We start from the raw sequence: 27,390 nt of genomic DNA, 5'->3' as shown, positions 1-27,390 counted from the left end.
ATTCTGTGATGAAATGCATATGGGAGAAACACTATGAAAATACAAAGAACGAGAGGGTTAAATTATGAGGACAGGTTGCGTATGTTTTCTGAAGTATAGAATATAAAATAATTATAGAATATTAAAAAGTTTGAGCTCATTTAATTTTTAAAATTGAATAAAGGTATTTTGAATTGAATAAGTTGAACAAAGTAGGATACTTTGATACCATTTCTTATCTGCCGGGAATCCAGGACAAAAGGGCTTAATTGTTTTAAAATTAAAGCTAGGCCATTAAGGGATGATGTCATGATATACTTCTCTCAGCTTTGACAGTTGTTCCATTTTCATGTGTTATCATGGATACCGCTCCATAAAAGACATACTTCTTAATCTGGAATTTTTCAGTGCACAGATAATTACGTGGCAGTTTATATAATATATGACAGTTTTAATTTTGTTTATACATGATTTATATTTGAAGTAATTGCAATAAAGTCATCTCTGGAGACATGGGGACTATTAACTTCTTAAAATCGTAGGTCAAGTTCACTGGATAAATGCTCTTTTTTCCTAAATAAAAAACACTGACTTTGCTTATACAATAAATCAATATGTCACATTAAGCATGATATTGAGTACGAAATGGAAATTACTAGGGGACTCTGCCAACATCACTGGAACTCAACATATTTGTGTTGTTAAAAATGACCATCAATCTTTTAGATCCAGATAAAGAAATATTGGTGAACTAAAATATCATACTTGTTTAAAATTTTAGAAAGCGACTTTGATCTTCCTTGTAATTTGCCCAAATGTAACTAAACTATTTAATTAATGGGAAAAGTATTCAAGTACATATCAGATGTTGTCCTTAAATTTAGTTAAACTGCAAATACCTTGAAGTCGCATGTTGTAGAAATATTTCTACTTTAATAGCTTCTTCATCAGTGACGATGTAGGTTTCTGGCAAATCCAACAAAGTTAGTAAAGTGAACTTCCTGCTTTCAACAGAACTAGAAGATGGAAATTACCAGTAGTTTATTTTTTTACAATATTATTTTTTTTTAATCCAGAATTTGCAGATGAACCTGCTCTTTCCAGACTTATAGGCTGTACTTGTCTGTCTGTTATCTTATGTTCTGATGTTGTTCTTCTCTTGAATCAAGTAGTGGGTCTTTCTCAAATAATGATGAGTCAGAGTACAGAAGGGAGAAACAACCCTTACCTCAATATCAACAAAAGAGCTGGCCATTGACTTCAGCAAGGGAGGCAGCGCACATGCTCCTGTTTACATCAATGCTGCTGAGTCAAAAGGGTTGAGTGTTTCAAGTCCATAGGAGTGAATGCCACCAATAATGCCACTTCTGGTCAAGATGGTGCAGAGCTGCAGTCTCCATCAAGGTCGTGGCTTGGAATTGTATGTTTTTTTAGGTTCATAGGAATGGATTTGGGTACAGAGATGGCATTTAGGAGTCAGGTTAAGATTTTCAGGACAGGCATGTGAGGGAATTAAAGAACGTGCTGGTCTTAGCCTCCACTGCGTGCTCAGAGGCCAGCGACATGGACATGGTTGGATGTCAGGCAGGCAGGCTAGTAAGGAAAAGGGCAGGGTGCCCCCCAGGTCAGAGAGTTGCCAGCGTGTTCCGGGATCCGAGTGAGTCATAGGGGACATGCCAGATTTGGGATTGGAGTTCTGCGTGGGCAGATGGCATGTGTGATGCTGACCCCTAGTTATGCAAATCAGTGAGACTGGAATTCAAAGCCCAGTGTTTGGGTCCTGTCAGCGGTGAGTCTCAAGATCAAGGCCTGGAGTTTGGATCCCTTGTCGTCATTATCGGTGAGTCCTGGGTCATACTGAAGATTGAAGCACAAAATTCAATCAGAAATCCAGATCAAAGCTCAAAGTTCAATCAGAAATTCAGAAATCGAAGCCTGATGGTGAGAGGCCCAAGTTTATGAATCTCTTGTCAGTCTTCTGGGGAGGTCAAAGACCCAGTTTATGTGAATCCACAAGTCTGCTGGAAGCTGAAGACAACCTGTACTGGCATTAGTGTCCATGGTTAGGTAGGAGGGAAGGAATGGGCTTGTTTTGCTCTTGATCGTTGATACGTTCTGTTTTCTTGTGTTCTGGGTTGTTCTGCCAACCATAGTGGGAGTGATATGTTGGTGCTGGAATGTGTGGAGACACTTGCAGGTTGCCCCCAGCACATCCTTAGATGTGTTGGCTGTTAATGCAAACGATGCATTTCACTGTATGTTACAATATGCATTGATAAGCAAATCTGAATATGAATCAATAGTTTGTCATCGTCAAACTACGTTGATACTACAGCCAAGAAAGCTCACCATCACCTCTACTTCAGGAGTCAAAGAAATTAGGCATGTCCCCTTTGACCTAATCAACTTTTATCAATGCACCATAGTAAGTATCCTATCTGTGTACATCACAGCTTGGGATGGCAAGTGCTTTATAAATGACTGCAAAACATAGAACGTTGTTGTACACAGCTCAGCATATCACAGAAACCAGCCTCCCCTCCATAGGTGCTGTCTACACTTTTCTCTGCCTCAGTAGAGCAGCCAGCATAACCAACCCCAGATATTCTCCCTCTCCCTCTCCCTTCTCTATCGGGCAGATGATAGAAAGCCCTGAAAGCACGTACCACCAGGCTCAAGGACAGATTCTATCCCACTGTTACATGAGACTATTGAATGGTTCCCCAGCACGATAAGATAGACTCCTGACCTCATAATCTACTTTGCTGTGACATTGCACCTGACTGTTTATCAGTATTCCACTTACTCTTTATTTTCCACACTGATACAGTCAGTTCCCCCTTGTACTACCTAAATGCACCAATATGATGAATTGATCTGTATGCACAGTGTGCAAGACAAGTTTTGCACTTTACCTCAGTACATGTGCAATAATAAACAAATTCACCAAGTTGCTGCAAATCTCGTGTTTATTTTTCCAAGTTCAACTAGTGTAGAATATCAGTCTTATTTCAAATACAACAAATGACTGTAAGAAACAAAATATTCATTGACATTGCTTAAATATTTTCATTTCAAAATGCTCTTGTATTTCAATATTATTGTTTTTCATTTTTCATTGTTTTATTGAATTTTCAGAGTTAAATTTTTATCCTTGCCAACTGTAACTATGGGCTAAGCCTGGGGACATAGCTTAGCTTGCAAATAGTTTTTCCAGTTATTTCCTGGGCATAGCTTTTTCTGACTTGGCCATGTGACAGATCATCTCTGACCAATGTCAGCGAAACTTTTGATGATATAATGGATAAAGCTAATGAGAGTTATGAGAGTTAATAAGGAGTCAGATAACCAGCTTATTGGCAAAGTTGGAGCACTTGGGCAAACAAAAATGGACATTGATATCATGACCTGAAGTTGACTAAGTAACAGACAGCAGTTGTGATAATTTTTTTTGGGCCAGAGGGTGGTAAACAGTGGGTGTTCCTCCGGGACTGGTGTTAGAACCAATGCTTTGTCAGATATATTGTATGTCAATTGCCTAAGCTTGGTAGTGTAAACCACCATTTTTAAACGTGCTGGTAACACAAAAACTGGCAGCATTATGATGTGCAAAGAGGATAATGATACATTATTGTGGGATATCAAAAGACTGATAGAAAAGGGAAATGGGTAGGCATGTATCAAATAAAGTTTAAGGCAAAGAAGTGTGAAGCTGATGATATGCATTTTGAAAAGAGAAATGAGGAGAGCCAATATATAATAAAGGATGATTTTAAAAAGATGCAAGAATTTGGGGATTTGTAGATATGTATGCATAAATCATTGAAAGTGGTAAGGCAGGTTGAGAGCAATTATTAATGGAACATAGAATATAAAAGTGGAAAGTCATGCTGAATCTTTATAAGTTACTGCTAAAGCCTCAACAGGATCATTGATTTATGAGAATAATGAAGGAATTGCAAATGTACAGTAGGTTAGGGAGGCAGGATCTGTTTTCTTGAAATGAAGACTGATGGGAAATCTATTCATGTTATATGAAATGATGAGGAAATCATGAGAACCAGAAGTGTCAAGTCTTTGTTTCCCACCTGGGCAGCTTGTAACATCATTGGTATGGGAAAGTTAGCTTTTTCTTAATTGTCTGAGCAGAGCTGGCTGAGAAGGTAGATTTTGAAGATGAATGGAAAAAATATATACTTTTTTTCATATACTGTATTGAGTTCAGGCTATTCCTCTTAAATTATGGATGCTTCCTGCTTGAAAGATGAGTGTCCATTCAAACTAATGACTCACTGTAGTCAGTTCTGCTAAAGTTATTTTAGTCTATTATTCATATTTGGTTTAGTGACTTGCACTTATGTTGGTTAAATGTTAAAATTATCTTGCATGGATACAAAATAGAACATAGAAAGCATAGAAAACCTACAACACAATACATTGCCCTTCGGCCCACAATGCTGTGCCAAACATGTACTTACTTTAGAAATTACCTCGGGTTACCCGTAGCCCTCTATTTTTCTAAGCTCCATGTACCTATATTGTATCCACCTCCAGCACCGCTGCCGGCAGCCCATTCCACGCACACACCACTCTCTGCGTAAAAGAACTTACCCCGACATCTCCTATTTATCTACTTCCAAGCACCTTAAAACTGTGTCCTCTTGTGTTAGCCATATCAGCCCTGGGACAAAGCCTCTTACTATTCACATGATCAATGCCTCTCATCATCTTCTACACCTCTACCAGGTCACCTCTCATCCTACGTTGCTCCAAGCAGTAACGGTTGAGTTCACTCAACCTATTCTCATAAGGCATGCTTGCCAATCCAAGCAACATCCTTGTAAATCTCCTCTGCACCCTTTCTATGTCTTCTACAACCTTCCTGTAGTGAGGTGACCAGAACTGAGCATAGTACTCCAAGTGAGGTCTGATCAGGATCCTATATACTGTAGCTATAACATCACCTCTCGGCTCTCTGGATCAATTACAGGCTCTCTTGTAGGCTTATCTACATACTCAGTCAGGAGACCTTCCTGAACACACCTAACAAACTCCATCCCATCTAAACCCCTTGCCCTAGGGAGATGCCAATCAATATTGGGGAAATTAAAATCTCCCATCACAACAATCCTGTTATTATTACACCTTTCCAGAATCTGTCTCCCTATCTGCTCCTCAATGTCACTGTTACTCTTGAGTGGTCTATTAAAAACACCCAGTAGAGTTATTGACCCTTCCTGTTCCTAACTTCCACCCACAGAGACTCAGTAGACAATCCCTCCATGACTTCCTCCTTTTCTGCAGCCATGACACTATCTCTGATCAGCAGTGCCTTCTTTTGCCTTCCTCCATGTCCTTTCTGAAACATCTAAAGCCTGGCACTCTTAAGTAGCCATTCCTGCCCCTGAGCCATCCAAGTCTCTGTAATGGCCACAACATTATAGTTCCAAGTACTGATCCATGCTCTAAGCTCATCCGCTTTGTTCACGATGCTTCTTGCATTAAAATCGACACATCTCAAACCATCAGTCTGAGCGCATCCCTTCTCTATCACCTGCCTATCCTCCCTCTCACACTCCCTACAAGCTTTCTCTATTTGTGAGCCAACTGTCCCTTTCTCCGTCTCTTCAGTTTGGCTACCACCCTCCAGCAATTCTACAAACACGCGTTTGTAGTTTAAACTCTCCCCAATAGCCTTAGCAAACCTCCCTGCCAGAATATTGGTCCCCCTGGGATTCAAGTGCAATCCATCCTTTTTGTACAGGTCATGCCTACCCCAAAAGAAGTCCCAATGATCCAGAAATCTGAATCCCTGCCCCCTGCTCCAATCCCTCAGCCACACATTTATCCTTCTATTCCTATACTCACTGAAACATAAAAAATAGGTGGAGGAAAAGGACATGTGGCCCTCAAACCTACTTTGATATTTGTATAGTTATGCCTGATATGATCTCTAGCTTATAGTTCATTTTCCTGCCTGATCACATTTTATAAAAATGTGTACATTGCAACTTCCTGCATTGTTGTACAGTAATTTTAAGAGTTGGAATAGTATAAATTATGAAGAAAATCAATTTGTTTCACAAAGTGGTTTGTGTCTTTAACTTTTTAAAATCTAGCCATCAGATGAAGATCGTAATGTGGTACTTGTTCGGACTGATCCATCTGGGAGAGTATGGCCTGTTGATTCTCCGGCAGAAATCATGGTCCAAGCACAAGGGAAGAAGAAGAGACAAATGGTAAATTGCAGATAATCCTTATTAAGATTAATAGTTACTACTTAAAGTCAAAACATCTGTAATTGCTTCCAAGATATTGGTTGGACTTTTTGCTAAGAGTCAAAGTTCACTTTGAATAAATTTCAGAGTATGTTGATGGTGATTTCTGCTTTGACTATTCACTGAGTTCTAGGACCATCCCTCCAGCCTAGCTCAAGAATGTTTCCCTTCCAGTTCTTTAAGCTGTTACCCAAATCTGAGATTGATATTTATTGAATTCTATTGTAAGGGATATATAGGTCCTTCTTATTTAACATATTTATTTATTTATTGAGATACAGGGCAGAATAGGCCGTCCTGGCCCTTTGAGCCAAGCCGTCTAGTACTCCCTGGTTTAATCCTAGTTTAATCACAGGGCAATTTACAATGACCAGTTAACCTACTAATTGATATATCTTTGAACCGTGGGAGGAAATTGGAACACCCAGAGGACGTTCAAGCTGTAATAGCATTGCGCTAACCACCACGCTTCCATGGCGCTCTAGTTACTCCTCTTCATTATAAACTGTCCTTCCCTACTTGAGCCAATCAAGGAGGTGATACAGGAGCCTGAAGACCCATACTCAATGATTCAGAAACAGCTTCTTCCACACTGCCATCAGATTTCTGAATAGTCTGTGAACCTATAATCACTACCTCATTATTCCTTTTCTTATGCACTCCATAATTTATTATAACTTTTTTGTCTTTTACTGTACTGCTGCCAGAAAACAACTAATTTCATGTCATGTGAGGCCGTCATAATAATTCTGGTTCTATAGCTGACACCATCTTTTAACTCTCCCATGAATCCTGTCTATTGCCATCAGATGATATCCTATCTGCAATGCAGACAAAAAGTCTAATGTTTATAACTTCTAAATTAATACAAGAAGTTTTTTTTTGGAGAAAATATAAAGTAACTGATAGCCTGATTAAAAAATGTTATTGTATCAGGTGGTGAGTAAAACAGTGTAAATGACGTGTAGTTCTCTTCATGAACAGTGTAAATGATGTGTAGTTCTCTTCATGAACGTCAGTATAGAAGTGTGGTCATTATTACATTGTTGTTTTTGGGAGTTTCTTCTAGTATTGCATGTGCAATACCTAAAAAAAAACTTAATCAACTGGAAAGAGCTTTAGTTGTCCTAAAGACTTGAAAAATGATCATTGTCATTCTCTTTCTTGCTGTCATAGCTGTTTTATTTTACACTATTCTGATTTTGTTAAGATTTTGGTTACTTGCTCTAACCTCTCTCTATTTAGCTCCCTCTCAAATTTTGTCTTATAATAGTCTGTTGATAATGCCTTCATATTTTACTAATGTTAAAGGTGCTCTATAAAGGTTAAATATTTATTTGGATACCTTTCATCATATTGAATGCAAGGAGACAAGCGATAATATTAAGGAAGAGTGGCAGAAAAGTGAAAAAAGACCAACAGAATCTTAAAAAGAATAAATAACAAATTACCTTAAGGTACACTAAAAAAAAAATCAAGCAATACTAAAATCACAAGTAAGTTCAAAAGAGTGTGCAAATTTCAATAGTGGATGAAAAAATCATGGCGTGCCATGTGTACAACAAAACGACCACAGAAATAGTAATGAAGGAGACAAATAATATGAAAACGAAGTTATTAACGGAGGAAACACAGGCAGGAAAACTCTTGAAAAGAAAATGTGACAAGGGATATTGGCCGCTGTCAGTGGAGAACTTTGACGAAGTATCTAAAATATTTTTTAGTCAATTTTTAAAATTAATCAGTTGTCTAACTGTCCAGGTAGATGTATCAGTGAGGTTGAGCATGCAGTTTAGAAGGCAAGTTGTACTTTGGCCTTTATTTAAAATGGGCTGGAATTTAAAATAGGGAGGTACTGTTACAGTTGTATAGGATATAGTTGGGGCTACACCTAGAATAATACACACTTTTGATGAGCCAGCCTAAAAAGAGGATGCAGTAAATTTCAAGGCACATCACTAATTCTTGGGATGAGACAGTTGTCATGTCAAGAGAACTAGGCAGTTTGGGTCTGTATTCCCTGTAGTTCAGAAGAATATTCAAACATGTAAGATCTGAAGCTGGCTTGGTAGGACAGATGTTGAGATGATTTCACTGTTGGGAGAGTCTCAGGCAAGAGCCATAACTACAAGATAAGGGGCCAGTCATTTAAAACCTAGGTGTGTAGAAACGATACTCAGGGGGTAATGAGTCTCCGGAATTATCTATCCCCAAATCATATAACCATATAACAATCACAGCACGGAAACAGGCCATTCCGGCCCTCCTAGTCCGTGCCGAACTCTTAATCTCACCTAGTCCCACCTACCCGCACTCAGCCCATAACCCTCCACTCCTTTCCTATCCATATACCTATCCAATTTTACCTTAAATGACACAACTGATCTGGCCTCTACTACTTCTACAGGAAGCTCATTCCACACAGCTATCACTCTCTGAGTAAAGAAATACCCCCTCGTGTTTCCCTTAAACTTTTGCCCCCTAACTCTCAAATCATGTCCTCTCGTTTGAATCTCCCCTACTCTCAATGGAAACAGCCTATTCACGTCAACTCTATCTATCCCTCTCAACATTTTAAATACCTCGATCAAATCCCCCCTCAACCTTCTAAGCTCCAATGAATAGAGACCTAACTTGTTCAACCTTTCTCTGTAACTTAAGTGCTGAAACCCTGGTAACATCCTAGTAAATCGTCTCTGCACTCTCTCTAATTTATTGATATCTTTCCTATAATTCGGTGACCAGAACTGTACACAATATTCCAAATTTGGCCTTACCAATGCCTTGTACAATTTTAACATTACATCCCAACTTCTGTACTCAATGCTCTGATTTATAAAGGCCAGCGTTCCAAAAGCCTTCTTCACCACCCTATCTACATGAGACTCCACCTTCAGGGAACTATGCACTGTTATTCCTAGATCTCTCTGTTCCACTGCATTCCTCAATGCCCTACCATTTACCCTGTATGTTCTATTTGGATTATTCCTGCCAAAATGTAGAACCTCACACTTCTCAGCATTAAACTCCATCTGCCAACGTTCAGCCCATTCTTCTAACCGGCATAAATCTCCCTGCAAGCTTTGAAAACCCACCTCATTATCCACAACACCTCCTACCTTAGTATCATCAGCATACTTACTAATCCAATTTACCACCCCATCATCCAGATCATTTATGTATATTACAAACAACATTGGGCCCAAAACAGATCCCTGAGGCACCCCGCTAGTCACCGGCCTCCATCCCGATAAACAATTATCCACCACTACTCTCTGGCATCTCCCATCTAGCCACTGTTGAATCCATTTTATTACTCCAGCATTAATACCTAATGACTGAACCTTCTTAACTAACCTTCCATGTGGAACTTTGTCAAAGGCCTTGCTGAAGTCCATATAGACTACATCCACTGCCTTACCCTCGTCAACATTCCTCGTAACTACTTCAAAAAATTCAATAAGGTTTGTCAAACATGACCTTCCACGCACAAATCCATGCTGGCTACTCCTAATCAGATCCTGTCTATCCAGATAATTATAAATACTATCTCTAAGAATACTTTCCATTAATTTACCCACCACTGATGTCAAACTGACAGGTCTATAATTGCCAGGCTTACTTCTAGAACCCTTTTTAAACAATGGAACCACATGAGCAATACGCCAATCCTCCGGCACAATCCCCGTTTCTAATGACATCTGAAAGATCTCCGTCAGAGCTCCTGCTATCTCTACACAAACTTCCCTCAAGGTCCTGGGGAATATCCGGTCAGGACCCGGAGATTTATCCACTTTTAAATTTCTTAAAAGCGCCAGTACTTCCACCTCTTTAATTGTCATAGGTTCCATAACTTCCTTACTTGTTTCCCACACCTTACACCATTCGATATCCTTCTCCTTAGTGAATACCGAAGAGAAGAAATCGTTCAAAATCTCTCCCATCTCCCTCGGCTCCACACATAGCTGACCACCCTGATTCTCTAAGGGACCAATTTTATCCCTCACTATCCTCTTGCTTTTAATATAACTGTAGAAGCCTTTCGGATTTACTTCCACCTTATTTGCCAAACCAAACTCGTAACTTCTTTTAGCTTTTCTAATCTCTTTCTTAAGTTTCCTTTTACATTCTTTATATTCCTCGAGCAATTCCTTTACTCCATGCTGCCTATATCTATTGTAGACATCCCTCTTTTTTCGAACCAAGTTTCTAATATCCCTTGAAAACCATGGCGCTTTCAAACCTTTAACCTTTCCTTTCAACCGAACAGGAACATAAAGATTCTGTACCCTCATAATTTCACCCTTAAATGACCTCCATTTCTCTATTACATCCTTCCCATAAAACAACTTGACCCATTCCACTCTCTCTAAATCCCTGCGCATCTCCTCAAAGTTAGCCTTTCTCCAATCAAAAATCTCAACTCTAGGTCCAGTCCTGTCCTTCTCCATAATTATATTGAAGCTAATGCTATTGTGATCACTGGACCCGAAGTGCTCCCCAACACATACATCTGTCAGCTGACCTATCGCATTCCCTAACAGGAGATCCAACACTGCCCCATCTCTAGTCGGTACTTCTATGTATTGTTGCAAAAAGCTATCCTGCACACATTTCACAAACTCTAAACCATCCAGCCCTTTTACAGAATGAGCTTCCCAATCTATGTGTGGAAAATTAAAATCTCCCACAATCACCACCTTGTGTTTACTACAAATATCTGCTATCTCCTTACACATTTGCTCTTCCAACTCACGCTCCCCATTAGGTGGCCTATAATACACTCCTATCAGTGTTACTACACCTTTCCCATTCCTCAATTCCACCCAAATAGCCTCCCTAGAGGAGCTCTGTAATCTATCCTTCCAAAGCACCGCCATAAGATTTTCTCGGACAAGCAATGCAACACCTCCTCCTCTGGCCCCTCCTACTCTATCACACCTGAAGCAACTAAATCCAGGAATATTTAGTTGCCAATCACACCCTTCCTGCAACCATGTTTCACTAATAGCTACAACATCATAATTCCAGGTATCAATCCACACTTTAAGCTCATCCACCTTTCTTACAATGCTCCTAGCATTAAAATAGATACATTTAAGATACTCTCCACCTCCTCCTCTCTTTTCATCCCTAGCAATGCATTCAAATTTATTATCCTTTTCTTTCTTCTCCCCTACAACTTCGGGCTGAGCGCATCCCTCCTCCATCACCTGCCTGTCCTCCCTCACACACGGTCTACTTACTTGCTCTACTGGTGAACTAACCTCCTCTCCCATAGTTTCCTCAAATTGATTTCCGCCCCCCCATCTTACTAGTTTAAAGTCTGCCCCGTAGCCCTAGCAAACCTCCCCGCTAGGATATTGGTCCCCCCAGGATTCAAGTGTAACCCGTCCTTCTTGAACAGGTCACGCCTGCCCCAGAAGAGGTCCCAATGATCCAGAAACTTGAATCCCTGCCCCCTGCTCCAATCCCTCAACCACGCATTCATCCTCCACCTAATTCCATTCCTACTCTCACTGTCGCGTGGTACAGGCAGTAATCCCGAGATTACTACCTTTGCGGTCCTTCTTCTTAACTGCCTTCCTAACTCCCTATACTCTCGTTTCAGGACCTCTTCCCCTTTCCTACCTATGTCATTGGTACCTACATGTACCACGACCTCTGGCTCCTCACCCTCCCACTTCAGGATATCTTGGACGCGATCAGAAACGTCCCGGACCCTGGCACCAGGGAGGCAAACTACCATCCGGGACTCCCGATCACCTCCACAGAACCGCCTGTCTGAACCCCTGACTATCGAGTCCCCTATTACTATGGTCCTCTTTCTTCTATCCCTACCCTTCTGAGCTACAGGGCCGTCCTCTGTGCCGGAGGCCCGGCCACTGTCACTTCCTCCAGGTAGGCTGTCCCCCCCAACAGTACTCAAACATGAGTACTTATTGTCAAGGGGTACAGCCACTGGGGTACTCTCTAGTACCTGCCCCTTCCCCTTCCTGATCGTGACCCACCTATCTGCCTCCCGTGGCCCCGGAGTGACCACCTGCCTGTAACTCCTCTCTATCACCTCCTCACTCTCCCTGACCAGGCGAAGGTCATCGAGCTGCAGCTCCAGTTCCCTAATTCGGTCCCTTAGGAGCTGCAGTTCGGCGCACCTGGCGCAGATGTGGACGTCCGGGAGGCTCGGAGACTCCAGAATCTCCCACATCCGACACCGAGAACAACAAGCTGCCCTCACACTCATACTTCCCGAATAACTGAAAATAACAAGAACTAAAAGATAAGCCTACTGTGCCCTCTTCCGCCTAAGCCCTCTGAGCCCAAGCCCTACACTCTGCTCCCGGCTCACTCCGCTGCCCGCAAACGAAGCTGCCCGCTGCTTAAGGCTGCGTTCTTTTTATATCTTCCCTCCTTCCCAGGCCTCCTTCACGCGCCTGCGCAGTCCCGCCTCTCAGAACTCCGATCTGAGAAGCAATTTGAAAATGGCCGCCGCCGCACTTCTTCTCAGCCTCGCTGTCCTCTTCCAAAAGAGAACTGCCTCACTCCTTCTCTCCTTTTTATATCTTCCCTCCTTCCCAGGCCTCCTTCACGCGCCTGCGCAGTCCCGCCTCTCAGAACTCCGATCTGAGAAGCAATTTGAAAATGGCCGCCGCCGCACTTCTTCTCAGCCTCGCTGTCCTCTTCCAAAAGAGAACTGCCTCACTCCTTCTCTCCTTTTTATATCTTCCCTCCTTCCCAGGCCTCCTTCACGCGCCTGCGCAGTCCCGCCTCTCAGAACTCCGATCTGAGAAGCAATTTGAAAATGGCCGCCGCCGCACTTCTTCTCAGCCTCGCTGTCCTCTTCCAAAAGAGAACTGCCTCACTCCTTCTCTCCTTTTTATATCTTCCCTCCTTCCCAGGCCTCCTTCACGCGCCTGCGCAGTCCCGCCTCTCAGAACTCCGATCTGAGAAGCAATTTGAAAATGGCCGCCGCCGCACTTCTTCTCAGCCTCGCTGTCCTCTTCCAAAAGAGAACTGCCTCACTCCTTCTCTCCTTTTTATATCTTCCCTCCTTCCCAGGCCTCCTTCACGCGCCTGCGCAGTCCCGCCTCTCAGAACTCCGATCTGAGAAGCAATTTGAAAATGGCCGCCGCCGCACTTCTTCTCAGCCTCGCTGTCCTCTTCCAAAAGAGAACTGCCTCACTCCTTCTCTCCTTTTTATATCTTCCCTCCTTCCCAGGCCTCCTTCACGCGCCTGCGCAGTCCCGCCTCTCAGAACTCCGATCTGAGAAGCAATTTGAAAATGGCCGCCGCCGCACTTCTTCTCAGCCTCGCTGTCCTCTTCCAAAAGAGAACTGCCTCACTCCTTCTCTCCTTTTTATATCTTCCCTCCTTCCCAGGCCTCCTTCACGCGCCTGCGCAGTCCCGCCTCTCAGAACTCCGATCTGAGAAGCAATTTGAAAATGGCCGCCGCCGCACTTCTTCTCAGCCTCGCTGTCCTCTTCCAAAAGAGAACTGCCTCACTCCTTCTCTCCTTTTTATATCTTCCCTCCTTCCCAGGCCTCCTTCACGCGCCTGCGCAGTCCCGCCTCTCAGAACTCCGATCTGAGAAGCAATTTGAAAATGGCCGCCGCCGCACTTCTTCTCAGCCTCGCTGTCCTCTTCCAAAAGAGAACTTAAATCATTAGATGTATTTAAGATTAAAATAGGTAACAATTTCAATCAAAGTCTGAAGATGCTGAAAATCCAAAGCAACACACTCACAAAATGCTGGAGAAACTTAGCAGGTCAGGCAGCAGCTAAAGAAAAGGATAAACAGTCAACATGTGGGCTGAGAGCTTTCTTCAGGACCAAGGAGGAAGAGAGAAGATGCCAGAATAAAGAGATGGAGGCAGGGAAAAGAGGCTAGCTGGAAGGTGATAGGTGTAGTCAGGTAGGTGGGAAAGGTCAAGGGCTAGAGAAGGAAGAATCTGATGGGAGAGGAGAGAGGACCATAGGAGAAAGGGAAGGAGGAGGGGATCTAAGCGGAAGTTATAGGCAGATGAGAAGAGGTAGAAGGTCAGAGTGGGGAATAGAGGAAGGGGGAATTTGTTGCTTGGAAGGAAAAATCGATATTCATGCCATCAAGTTGGGGGGGTGCCCAAATGGAATATAAGGTGTTGCTCCTCCACCCTGGAATGGGAATTGGAATTGGAATTAAAATGTTCGGCCACCAGGAATTTGAAAAATTGAGGAATTGAGGGTAATTGGCACAGAAGAAGAGTCGAGGTCAGCCTAAATTAGCTATGATTATACTGAATAACATGGCTGGATTGAGAAGCCTGATAGCTACTCCTGCTCTTATTTTCTTTTGATTTTGACTTGTTTTGAAAGTTTTTGAGGTCCTAATTCTGTAAAAGCATCTTGATTTATAAAAAAGGAACTTGTGTAATCATGTTATATTTTTTCTTATCCATAATTTGTTTTCCTCAGATATTTTTGCATGAAGCTATGAATTTAATAATGCTTTAATATTGCTTCCAAGGTGGATTGATCTAGAAATTTGGTAGTATTTTATATAATTGATGCAGTTGTATAAAACGTGTTTGTTTCAGATTGAAACTCACCACGAAGGAGAACGGATTAGATACTTTCAGGATGATGATAATCTGAGTCTACAAGATTTGGTTAGACAAGAAAAAATGGCAACTGCAGAAGATCAAAATGAAAGGTTCTCACGGATGGCTTCTAAAGTAAGATTCACCTTGCAGTCAATGTATGACACGAGACTATCTCAATTGCAGATGCAATATAGACTCTTGTATATTACTTAGACTGTAATTCTGTTTATTTGCAATGTTATTTTTTTGTAAATAGAGCCAATTGTAAACTGCAGGCTGCAATGAAATCTCGTAACCGGCTGTTTTACTGCATTCTCCTTTTGGCTTGTGAAGGATTAATATCTTGACCTAAATTTCACCCCAATTTTATTTCTTAAAAGCCAGGTACAAGATTCATTCCCTGTTACATAATAAACTTTGTTGCAGAAGTGAAATACTAGTCCCTGAAAATATGAAATAAAACCAGAAAATAATGCAAATACTGTCATTCGGTGATCTTGACAGTACAAAGTAACAAAAGTAAAAATGTAGAATTTAGCTAATATCACTCTACAAGACAGCTGGAATAAACAAGCTGTAAATATTTACTATCTGAAATTGTTAAACTCTGTGTTGTCTCCAGTGGGCTCTAATGTGCCAAAGGGAAGACTATCTTAAGACATACAGTATAAGGTTTTTGCTACCGTATTCATGGATACATTTCAAAATGATGTTTCAAATTTTATGCGGGAATTGCTCCTGTCCAGGTATATTTGTAATACATTTCTCAAAATTCCAATTTTTTACAGGGAACCCCTTTATTATTTTGGGGAATGTATATATCATAAATTTCCTGACAATAACTGCTTGGTGCCCTGCTATAGCATTTTCTTTCCCACTGATGATAGATGGTCTTCAGCATTGTGTTCAGCTGAGCAAAAGTTGTTTCCCCTCCTGCTCTTGGCATCGACTTTCCATAGTTGTCCCTGACAACAGTGTATGAATTTGTGAAGAATGAATTTCTAAGTGAATACAGCAAGATCTTTTGAGTACTTAAGCTGGTTTACAGCTTGTGTCGGTACTACTTTTGACAGAATGAGGTCTTTTGAAGCTATATACCTGTATATTAGAAGACAAAAGAAAAGAATAATGTATTTTTCTTTTAATATAACAGTGGACTTGGCAATCATTATATTCAGACTTTACATAGGTCAAGCACTGATGAAATAAAGCTCTGATGCCTTTCAAGGAGATTATTAATCTGTCACATCCTTAACTAATTTCTCAGTGCATAACCTCTGATGGACAGGGTCAGAAATGTCCTGTTTAGTTGATTGCATGAGCATTTCATCAGTGAGTGCACACGTTATATATCCCACTCACAGTCCTCTCCAACTCTTTTGTGTTTTGTGTATTCTTCATTGTGGGGGAGAAAACGCAGATGCATAAATTAAGGTTGTGATTTTATCCAGTGGATATGGTCCACCTAGTGAGAGTGAGTATGATATTTTATATCTATGTTCACAGTCTTTGAACCATCCATTTACCCATAAGAATAATTTCTGTCTCTTTAGATCATAAGACATTGGAGTAGAATTAGGCCATTTGGCCCTTTGAATCTGCTCCATTCCATCATGGCTGATTTATTATTCTTCTCACCCCTTTCTCCTGCCATGTAACCTTTGGTGTCCTTACTAATCAAGAACCTATCAACCTTCACTTTAAGTATATCCAGTACTTGGCCTCCATAGTTGTATGGGCAGTGAATTCCACAGATTCATTACCCTCTGGCTAAAGAAATTCCTCCTCATCTCTGTTTTAAATGGGCATCCCTGTATTCTGAGTCTGTTCCTTCTGGTCCTAAACTCACCCACTATAGGAAATATCCTCTCCACATTCACTCAGTCTAGGCCTTTCAGTATTGGATAGGTTTCAACGAGGTCGCCCATCATTCTTCTGAACTCCAGTGGGTACAGGCCCAGAGCTATTAAATGCTCCTCATACATTAACCTTTTCATTCTTGGAATCATTCTCGTGAACCTCCTCTGGACCTCATCCAATGCCAGCACATCTTTTCTTAGATAAGGGGCTTGAAATTGCTCACAAAACTCCAAGTATAGTCTGAATAATGCTTTATCAAGCCTCAACATTACATCCTTAACCTTATATTCTAGTCCTCTTGAAGTGAATGCTAACATTGCATTTGCCTCCCTTACCACCAATTCAACTTGCAAGTTAGCCTTTAGGGAATCCTGCACAAAAACTCCCAAGACCCTTTGTTCTTCTTTTCTTTCTTTCTTTCTTTATCTTTTTATTATTGTTATTAATATCAACAAAATAAAATTAAAATTAATACAAAGATAATGGGATTACAAACATACACATTTTGACTAAACATGAAAGAATACATAAGCAATGATTACAGTATAAATGAGTATTCCCAAATCATGAACGATACAATATACAAATAAACAAGGCAAACCTAGGTATATCATAGTATATATAAAAAAAACAGAAAAAAGAAAAAGAAAAAAACTTATGCAAAAGAAAACTAATCTAATAACTAATAAAGAAAAAATAGAAAAAAGAGAAAAAGAGAAAATGGAAAAAAAAGGGCTGTTTATAATATCTCACAAAAATACAAAATCATCAGTGTCGTCAACTCCGATCCTCTCAACATATATAAAATCAAAACTGGAAAAACAAATAGGCTTGGAACAGGGTCATATTACATCATATGAAAATATTGAATAAATGGGCTCCATATCTTTTCAAATTTAATAGAAGTATCAAATACAACACTTCTAATTTTTTCTAAATTTAGACATAACATAGTTTGAGAAAACCAATGAAATACGGTAGGAGGATTAATTTCTTTCCAATTCAACAAAATAGATCTTCTAGCCATTAATGTAAGAAATGCAATCATTCGACAAGCGGAAGAAGATAAATGGAGTGAATCCATCATTGGTAAACCAGAAATTGCAGTAATAGGATGTGGTTGTAAATCAATGTTCAATACTGTAGAAATAATATCAAAAATATCTTTCCAATATATTTTTAAAAACGGACACGACCAGAACATATGAGTTAAAGACGCTATCTCAGAATGACATCTGTCACAAATAGGATTTATATAGGAATAAAAACGAGCCAATTTATCCTTGGACATATGAGCCCTGTGCACAACTTTAAACTATATTAATGAATGTTTAGCACATATAGATGATGTATTAACTAATTGAAGAATTTTATCCCAATTCTCAATAGGGATAGTAAGGTTAAGTTCTCTTTCCCAATCATTTTCAGTCTTATAAAAGGGCTCTGAACGTATCTTCATAATTATATTGTAAAGTTTTGATATTAGCCCTTTCTGAAAAGGATTTAGTTCAAACAAATTCTCCAAAATACCTGAAGACACAAAATTTGGAAAAGTAGGAAGTACAGTATTTAAGAAATTCCTAATCTGTAAATATCTAAAAAAATGAAATCTAGGCAAATTATATTTATTAGATAATTGCTCAAAAGACATAAAACAATTATCCAAAAATAAATCGGAAAATCGTAGTAATCCTTTAGTTTTCCAAGCTGAATAAGCTTGGTCTATAATAGAAGGATAAAAAAAGCAATTGGATACAATAGGGACATTTAAAACAAACTGAGTCAACCCAAAAAATTTCCGAAATTGAAACCATATGCGTAAAGTATGTTTAACTATCGGGTTATCAATTCGTTTCGGCAATTTAGAAAGAGCAAAGGGAAGAGAAGTCCCTAAAATAGAACCCAATGCAAATCCTTGTACAGATTTAATTTTAAGGTTCACCCAATGAGGGCTAAAAGATATATCCCAATCCTTTAACCAACATATCAAATATCGGATATTAACTGCCCGATAATAAAATCTAAAATTAGGCAATGCCAATCCACCTTCCTTCCTTGCCTTCTGTAAATAAATTTTACCTAACCTAGGATTTTTATTCTGCCATATATATGAGGAAATTTTTGAATCAACATTAGCAAAGAAAGATTTCGGAATAAAAATAGGTACCGCTTGAACTATATATAAAAACTTGGGTAAAATAGCCATCTTAATAGCATTAATCCGACCTATCAGAGATAAAGATAGTGGTGACCACTTAGTAAACAAACATTTAATCAGATCGATTAAGGGTAAAAAATTAACCTTAAATAAGTCTTTATAGTTTTTTGTGATTTTAATCCCTAAATAAATAAAAGAGTCATTAACTAATTTAAAAGGTAAATTTCCATAAATTGAAACCTGTCTATTTAAAGGAAACAATTCACTCTTATTAAGATTTAATTTATACCCGGAAAAATCACTAAATTGAGCCAACAATGATAAAACTGCAGGAATAGATTTCTCAGGATCAGAAATAAATAATAGTAAATCATCTGCATATAATGATAACTTATGTATATCCGTCCCACAATTAATGCCAAAAATGTTCTGTGATTCTCTGATAGCAATTGCCAAAGGTTCTAAAGCAATATCAAATAATAATGGACTAAGAGGACAGCCTTGTCTAGTACCTCGAAATAAACGAAAAAAGGGAGATCTTTGATTGTTAGTAAGCACCGAGGCTACTGGAGTATGATATATCAGTTTAATCCAGGAAATGAATGTCGGACTAAAATTAAACTTCTCAAGCACATTAAATAAGTATGGCCATTCAACTCTATCAAATGCTTTCTCCGCATCTAATGAAATGACACATTCTGAAGTTCTATGTGAAGGAGTATAAACAATATTCAATAATCTCCTAACATTGAAAAAAGAATAGCGATTTTTAATAAAACCGGTTTGATCTTCCGAAATAATTTGGGGTAATACCTTCTCCAGCCTGGATGCCAGTAACTTGGAAAAGATCTTGGAATCTACATTCAATAAAGATATTGGTCTATAGGATGCACAGTCAGTAGGGTCTTTATCTTTCTTCAATATTAAAGAAATGGAAGCTCTATAAAAAGATTGTGGCAAATTGCCCAATCTAATTGCTTCCTCAAAAACCCTGCATAACCAAGGAGAAAGAGTAGCGGAAAAACATTATAAAAATTCTACTGTATACCCATCTGGACCTGGTGCTTTCCCAGAATTCATAGAGGAAATAACCCCTTTAATTTCTGCATCCGTAATAGGAGTTTCTAATATTGAAAGATCATCTGATGATAATTTTGGAAAATTCAATTTCCCAAGAAAATCACACATGGTATTACGATCATGAGGGAATTCGGAATGATACAGGGAGGTATAAAAATCTTGAAATGATTTATTTATCTCATCATGGTTAACTGTCAGATCCCCATTCTGCTGACGGATCTTAGTAATTTGACGTTTAACCAAAGCATTCTTCAATTGACTAGCTAACAGTTTACCCGATTTATCACTATGTATATAAAAATCAGATCTGGTTTTCATTAATTGATTTTCAATCGAAGATGTAAATAATAAACTATGTTCCGTTTGAAGTTCAACCCTTTGTTTGTAAAGCTCCTTACTAGGAGTAATCGAATATTTCTTGTCAATCTCTTTAATTTTATCAACCAACAAAAGAGTTTCCTTCTTGATGCGTTTTCTCAGACCAACAGAGTAGGAGATAATCTGTCCACGTATATATGCTTTAAAAGTGTCCCAAAGTGTTCCGCAAGAAATATCATCTGTGGAATTAGTTAAAAAGAAGAAATCAATCTGTTCCTTCATAAATTTAATAAAATCCAGATCTTGCAGTAAAGTAGAATCGAATCGCCATTGTCTAGCACTAGAAGCTGTATCCGTAAATTTAGTAGAAAGTTTTAATGGAGCATGGTCAGAGATGGCTATAATATCATAATTACAACCAATTACCGATGGAATAAAACAAGAGTCAATAAAAAAATAATCAATTCTCGAGTAGGAATGATAAACATGTGAGAAAAATGAAAAATCCTTAGAAAGCCGAAATCTCCAAATATCAAAAATTCCATTATCAGTCAAAAAAGAGTTAATACAAGTGGCCGACTTATTAGGTAAAGTCTGAGTAGATATAGATTTGTCCATCAAAGGATTTAAACAACAATTAAAGTCACCACCCATTATTAACTTATATTCATTTAGATTAGGTAGAGAAGTAAATAAGGACTTAAAAAAATCGGGACAATCCACATTTGGAGCATAAACATTAACCATAGCAACCTTTTTGTTAAAAAGTAAGCCAGTAATTAACAAAAATCTACCATTCGGATCCGAAAAGATATCATATTGGACAAATGCAATAGAGGAGTCAATAAAAATTGAAACTCCCTTTACTTTGGCATTCGAATTCGAATGATACTGTTGACCTCTCCAAAACCTAAAAAAGCGATCATTATCCTCTTTCCTCACATGAGTTTCTTGTGCAAAAATAATATGAGCATTAAGTCTTTGGAATACTTTGAAAATCTTTCCGTTTAATCGGATGGTTTAAGCCATTAGTATTCCAAGAGACAAAATTAATGGTCTGAGCCATAGTTCTGAAATCAACCCTTTGGTATATAAAGGGTTAACCAACTTATAAACTCATGCACCCGGAAGAGGAACAAAAATAAGGGGAGGACCCGGAAGTGACGACATCACGGACATTTTTGTAGTTTAAAATCAGCCCAAATGAAAAAACTGATAAAAGAAACATAAGAATTAGAAAAAGACCTCCCACCCCCCACCTAAGAGGAAAAAAACAAGACTATCCCAGCAAGGGATAGACTGAGAAAAAGAAAAGATGAAACTAAATCTACCCCCATATCAGCAGAAGACAACTCCGTATATAAAGGATAAAAAAAAGATCCACCCAAGCTCTAAAGAAATAATAATCACTATACAAAAACCAAACCACTTAATATAATTGGTAGTAAAAAAAAACAAAAAGAGTATAATCACTAGTAACTTATAAATCGGGTTAAAACCCAAACAAACTAAAAAAATTTAAACTATGATAAGAAGACGAGAGAAAATAAAATGGCGAAATTAAAAAAAAGCCAGATATTTTAGAGAAGAAACTGCCATCTTAGTAAAAAAAAAAATCACCTTCGAAGGATTAATAATAATGACCAAAGATAAAGTACAGTGGTTGAAGTAAGTAAAATAAAAAGATTAGCATGTTGAGAAAAAAAAAACTTTAACTAGAGTATAAAATATAGAGTAAACCTACACCAATAGCCAGAAACAAAATCTGGTTTTGGAAATAAAAACCATCTTGCACGATCAAAATCACTCATTTATTTGGAATGAGTGTCCGTAGCAGTAGAGAAGTTCTCATCCAGAAAGCTTCTCGCATCAGATGTAGAAAGGAAAACTCGCCTTGGTGCATTCGGAGGCGATATTCTGAAATTCGCTGGGTATAAGCGAGCAGGTTTTAGATTTTTCTCATAACATTCAGACATTAGAGGTTTAAAAAGAAGCCTTGCCTTCATTACTTCTGGACTAAAGTCTTCTACTAAACGAAAATTGTGATCTTGAAATTTGACCATCCCTACACGCCGAGCCACACGAATAAGTTGCTCTTTAACATGCACATAGTGAAATCGGACAATTACAACCGGTGGTTTAGCTGAAGCACTTGATGATCGACGCATAATTCTGTGAGCACGATCGAGTAACGGAGGACTGTCTGGGAATACAGAAGGGAACGCATCCTTTAAAAGTTGAGCAAAATACTTCGAGGGGTCCCCTTGTTCAATACCTTCCGGGAGACCAAGTATGCGTAGGTTCTGTCTTCTGGACCGATTCTCAAAGTCGACACTCTTGGCTTTAAGTGTTTCCACCTGTTTAATTGTCGAAAGTAAGTTCTGCTCCAATTTTTCAATTATCAAATCTCGCTTCCGAGCATCTTCTTGCAGAGTTGCGATTAGAACTTGCTGCTGGTTAACTACTGAATCCATCTTATCCATATAATCTTGAAAAGCCTTTATATCTTGTTTAAAAATTTGTCGTCGTTCTTCAAATTTTTGATTTAAAACCTCCAATAACATTTCATAAGTCAATTCAGTGCCCTTAGGATCAGTTGTCTTTTTCTTCCCGTTACCGTTAAAATCTTTCCCGTGTTCTCGCTCTTTAGATCTAAGAGCCATTTCTGTATTCCTTTCTTCAAAAATTCACAATAAACTCTTAAAGATAAGTCCAAAAAAGTAACAAGAATCTTTTGGTGTAGGTAAAAATAAGTTAAATAAGGGTGATCATAGGTTAAAAAAAGTAAAGGTTATGGAGCGAATCTGAAACAGTGTTCACTCCATGAGCGTCTCCTGCTGACCTGCCCTTTGTTCTTCTGATACTTGAATTTTCTACCTGTTCAGTAAAGACTCTCATTCCTTCTACTGAAGTGTTTGACCAAACACTTCCCCGTGCTGTATTCCATTTTGCACTTACTTGCCCATTGTCCCCATCTGTCTAAGTCCTTCTGCAACCTCTCTGCTTCCTCAACACTTCTATTAATGCTTAATAAAGCATTTCAGGATGTATATTGTATACATTTCTCTAACATTAAATGAACCTTTGAATTCTGTTCGGAAAATTATTAACACATCCTTTGAAACTGGAAATTTTCCAGATGCCTTCAAAATTGCAGCTGTCTTCCCCTTATTTAAAAAGCCAAACTTTGATGGTGAGATACTAGCTAACTATAGGCCTATGTTAAATCTTCCCTTCATGGACACGATTCTTGAGAAAGTCATTTTCAACCAACTCAATAATGTTCTGAATGAGAACAATATTCTAGAAAAATTTCAATCAGGTTTCAGAGCAAACCACAGCACAGATCGGGCCCTTACCAAAACTGTCAGTGACTTAGGCTCAGCACTGATGCCAACAGAGACTGGGTTCTAATTCTTCTAGATCTAAATCCTGCTACAATATCCTTGTAGATCATCTTGAGAACTGTGTTGGCATTGTCGTAGTGCCCTTAATTGGTTTTGTTCGTCTATCTATGGAAATTTTTTTGTCCATCTTGGGGATCAGTTTTCTAAGAGACATGATGTAGCTTTCGCTGTTGCACAGGGATGTTGCTTTGGTCTCCTACTTTTCTCCTTAAGGCTGATTTATACTTGTGCATATGGGCTACACTGTGGCCTACACCGTAACCTTGATTTGCACTTACGTGTCGCTCTGTGTCGTAGTGAGCATGCGTTGGTGTGCACCAAAACGCTAGTTGGCGGTGGGGTTTCTATGCCACTCTGTTGAGTTTCTTTGTGAGAGACATGGACGAGGAAATGCATTTCAAACATTTTCGCAAGTCGGCAGGTAGATCTGACGATTTGGTTCATCTGTTCCGCATTGGTGTACACACAGCCTACAGACATGGTGGAGAAGAAGCAACCGGAATTGCATAGGAGGAAATGCGATGCTACCAAGCGGACCAATCACAGTTGTTGCGGTCTGCATCGCCACAACGTGTGAGTAACTTTTCTGGAGAGGTGCATGTCACCCTACAGCGTAGGGTATGGTGTAGGTACGGCATAGGGTATGAGTCACCTATGGCGTCGATGCGACGCACAAGTATAAATCAGCCTTTATACATGCTCACCTTAGGAGACAACATTAGAGAGCATAAACTTGATTTCCCCACTGGTATAGATGACACACAGTTGTATGTCTCAGTTGAGCCTAGTGATGATAACACCCCATCTCCTCTGGCTTCTGGTATGGCTGCAATAAACAAATGAATGAGCAATAATTTTCTAAAATTATGTGAAGGTAAAACTGAAATACTTTTATTTGGTCCCTAAGCCAAAAGAGATGAATGTCTTGATAAACTTGGGAACTTGGCTGCCCTTGTAAAATCAGAAGTAACTAGCCTGGGTGTTATGCTTGATTCAGGTTTGAATTTTAAATCCTACATAAGGAAAGTGACCAGAGCAGCATTTCTACACTTAAGAAGTTTGTAATGATATGTCTGTTTCTGTCATGTAATGGTGCTGAAAATCTTAATAGACTAGTTTACTGCAATGCACTTTTTACTGGTCTTCCAAAGTAATCTAATGACAAACTTCAACTCATTCTGAATGTATGTGGTAGTCTTTTAACCAAAACCAAGCTGAGGGAACATATCACTCCTGTCCTGGCTACTCTACACTGACTTTTTCTATCTTTTAGAATTGATTTTACGGTTCTCTTACTTGTTTTTAAAGCTCTTCCTGCTGTGGGACTGGACAACATCACAGAATCACTTTTGTTTTATAATCCTGCTTGAGCTCTTGAGACTTCTTCTGCCGGGCTCTTAAATTTAAACCATCTCCCTCAAAAGATAATTCTTTCTTTTTAAATCTTTTTATTAATTTTTTAAACAAACATAAATGAAACATGAATACAAAGTGTTTGAGAGTACATAATTAATAGTTTAAGTAGACATTCAAATATATAATAATCAATATATATAGCCTCCCAAACTCATAGTATTTATGAACAAAAGAAACAAAAAGAAAAAAAAACCCAAAAAAAGAGGGGGAAAAAAACACTAACCAACATGGGCCATTGCATAATGTTAAATACATACAGTAGTGCCAATAACTCCGAACCTCCATCCAAATAATTAAGGATAATCAAAGTGAGGTTTAGGAAAAGACAATTTAACTCATATGAAAATGTTGAATAAATGGTCTCCAAGTTTCTTCAAATTTAACTGAAGGATCAAAAACAACACTTCTAATTTTTTCTAAGCTCAAACAAGAGATAGTTTGAGAAAACCACTGAAATATAGTTGGAGGATTAATTTCTTTCCAATTCAGTAAAATAGATCTTCTAGCCATTAATGTAACAAATGCAATCATTTGTCGAGATGAAGAGGATAAACGACTATTATCCACCATTGGTAAACCAAAAATTGCAGTAAAAGGATGCGGTTGGAAATTGATATTCAGAACTCTTGAAATAATACTGAAAATATCTTTCCGGTAATTTTGTAAATAAGGGCAAGACCAAAACATATGGGTCAATGAAGCAACATCAGAATGACATCTGTCACAGGTTGGATTAACATGAGAGTAAAATCGAGCAAGTTTATCCTTAGACATATGAGCTCTATGTACAACCTTAAATTGTATTAGGGCATGTTTAGCACAAATAGAGGACGAATTGACTAATAGTAAAATTTTCTCCCACTGTTCAGTGGATATAAGACAATGAAGTTCTTCTTCCCATTCCTTCTTAAATTTTTCTGATACTTCTGGCTGTATTTTCATGATCATATTATAAATAACAGCTACTAAACCCTTTTGACAAGGATTCAGAGCTAAAATTCTTTCCGTAATGTCCAATGGACATAGTTTCGGAAAAGACTGTAACTCGTTATACAAAAAATTTCTAACTTGCAAATATCTAAAAAAATGGGTTTTAGGTAAATTATATTTATTAGATAGCCGTTCAAACGACATAACGCTATCATCCAAAAACAAATCACGAAAACATGTTATACCTTTTGTTTTCCATAAAATAAAAGCTTGATCCATAAGAGAGGGCCGAAAAGAATAGTTAGATATTATAGGGCATGATAAAATAAACTTATTCAAACCAAAAAATTTACGAAATTGAAACCAAATTCGCAATGTATATTTGACTATAGGATTAGTTATTTGTTTATTCAATTTAGATAAAGAAAAAGGAAGTGAAAATCCTAAGATTGAAAACAATGAAAAGTCTTGTACAGATTTACATTCCAAATTTACCCATTGTGAGCAAGTAGCTGTAGTCAATTCTTGTGTCCAAAATATTAAATATCATATATTAACTGCCCAATAGTAAAATCTCAAGTTTGGCAAAGCCAGACCGCCCTCCTTCTTAAGCTTCTGTAAATATTTTTTGCCTAGTCTAGGATTTTTATTCTGCCACAGATAAGAAGATATTTTGGAGTCGATAATATCAAAAAAAGATTTAGGAATAAAAATTGGTAATGCTTGAAATAAATATAAGAATTTGGGTAATACCATCATCTTAATAGCATTAATTCTACCAACCAATGGCAAAGATAGTGGAGACCACCTGATAGCAAGTTGCTTAATTTGGTCAATTAAGGGTAAAAAGTTAACTTTAAATAAATCTTTATGTTTTTTAGTAATTTTAATACCTAAATAAGTAAGATAATCTGTAACAACTTTAAATGGTAAATGATTATAAATTGGAACTTGCATATTTAATAGAAATAATTCACTCTTATTAAAATTCAATTTATAACCAGAAAAGTTACTAAACTGAGCAAGCAAGGACGAAATAGCAGGAATAGATCTTTTAGGGTTGGATATGTATAGTAACAAATCATCAGCATATAATGATAACTTATACGTCCCCTCCCCACGAGTAATACCCAAAATATTAGGTGATTCACGAATGGCTATAGCTAAAGGTTCCAAAGCGATGTCAAATAGTAAAGGACTTAAAGGACAACCTTGCCTTGTACCACGGAATAACTGAAAAAAAGGAGATCTTTGATTATTGGTAAAAACCGAAGCCAAGAGTTTATAGTACATTAATTTAATCCATGATATAAATTTTGAACTAAAATTAAAATGCTGCATCGTATTAAATAAATATGGCCATTCAACTCTATCAAATGCTTTTT

At 38.4% G+C, this 27,390-nt stretch overlaps 1 protein-coding gene across 1 annotated transcript in view; it reads left to right on the top strand.

Moving 5' to 3' along the window:
• Positions 1–27,390, top strand: part of cwf19l2 (CWF19 like cell cycle control factor 2) — a 146,773-nt gene that overhangs the window by 80,679 nt on the left and 38,704 nt on the right. The window contains exons 11-12 of the mRNA XM_073043641.1: positions 6,099–6,218; positions 14,831–14,968. Of these exons, the coding sequence (XP_072899742.1) occupies positions 6,099–6,218; positions 14,831–14,968 (258 nt within the window). The remainder of the gene's footprint in view (positions 1–6,098; positions 6,219–14,830; positions 14,969–27,390) is intronic.

The sequence above is a fragment of the Hemitrygon akajei genome, chromosome 4 (assembly GCF_048418815.1).
Source record: "Hemitrygon akajei chromosome 4, sHemAka1.3, whole genome shotgun sequence".
NCBI lineage: Eukaryota > Metazoa > Chordata > Chondrichthyes > Myliobatiformes > Dasyatidae > Hemitrygon > Hemitrygon akajei.
Note: the sequence above shows the minus strand (reverse complement) of the source record. Positions and strands in the feature narration are given on the sequence as shown.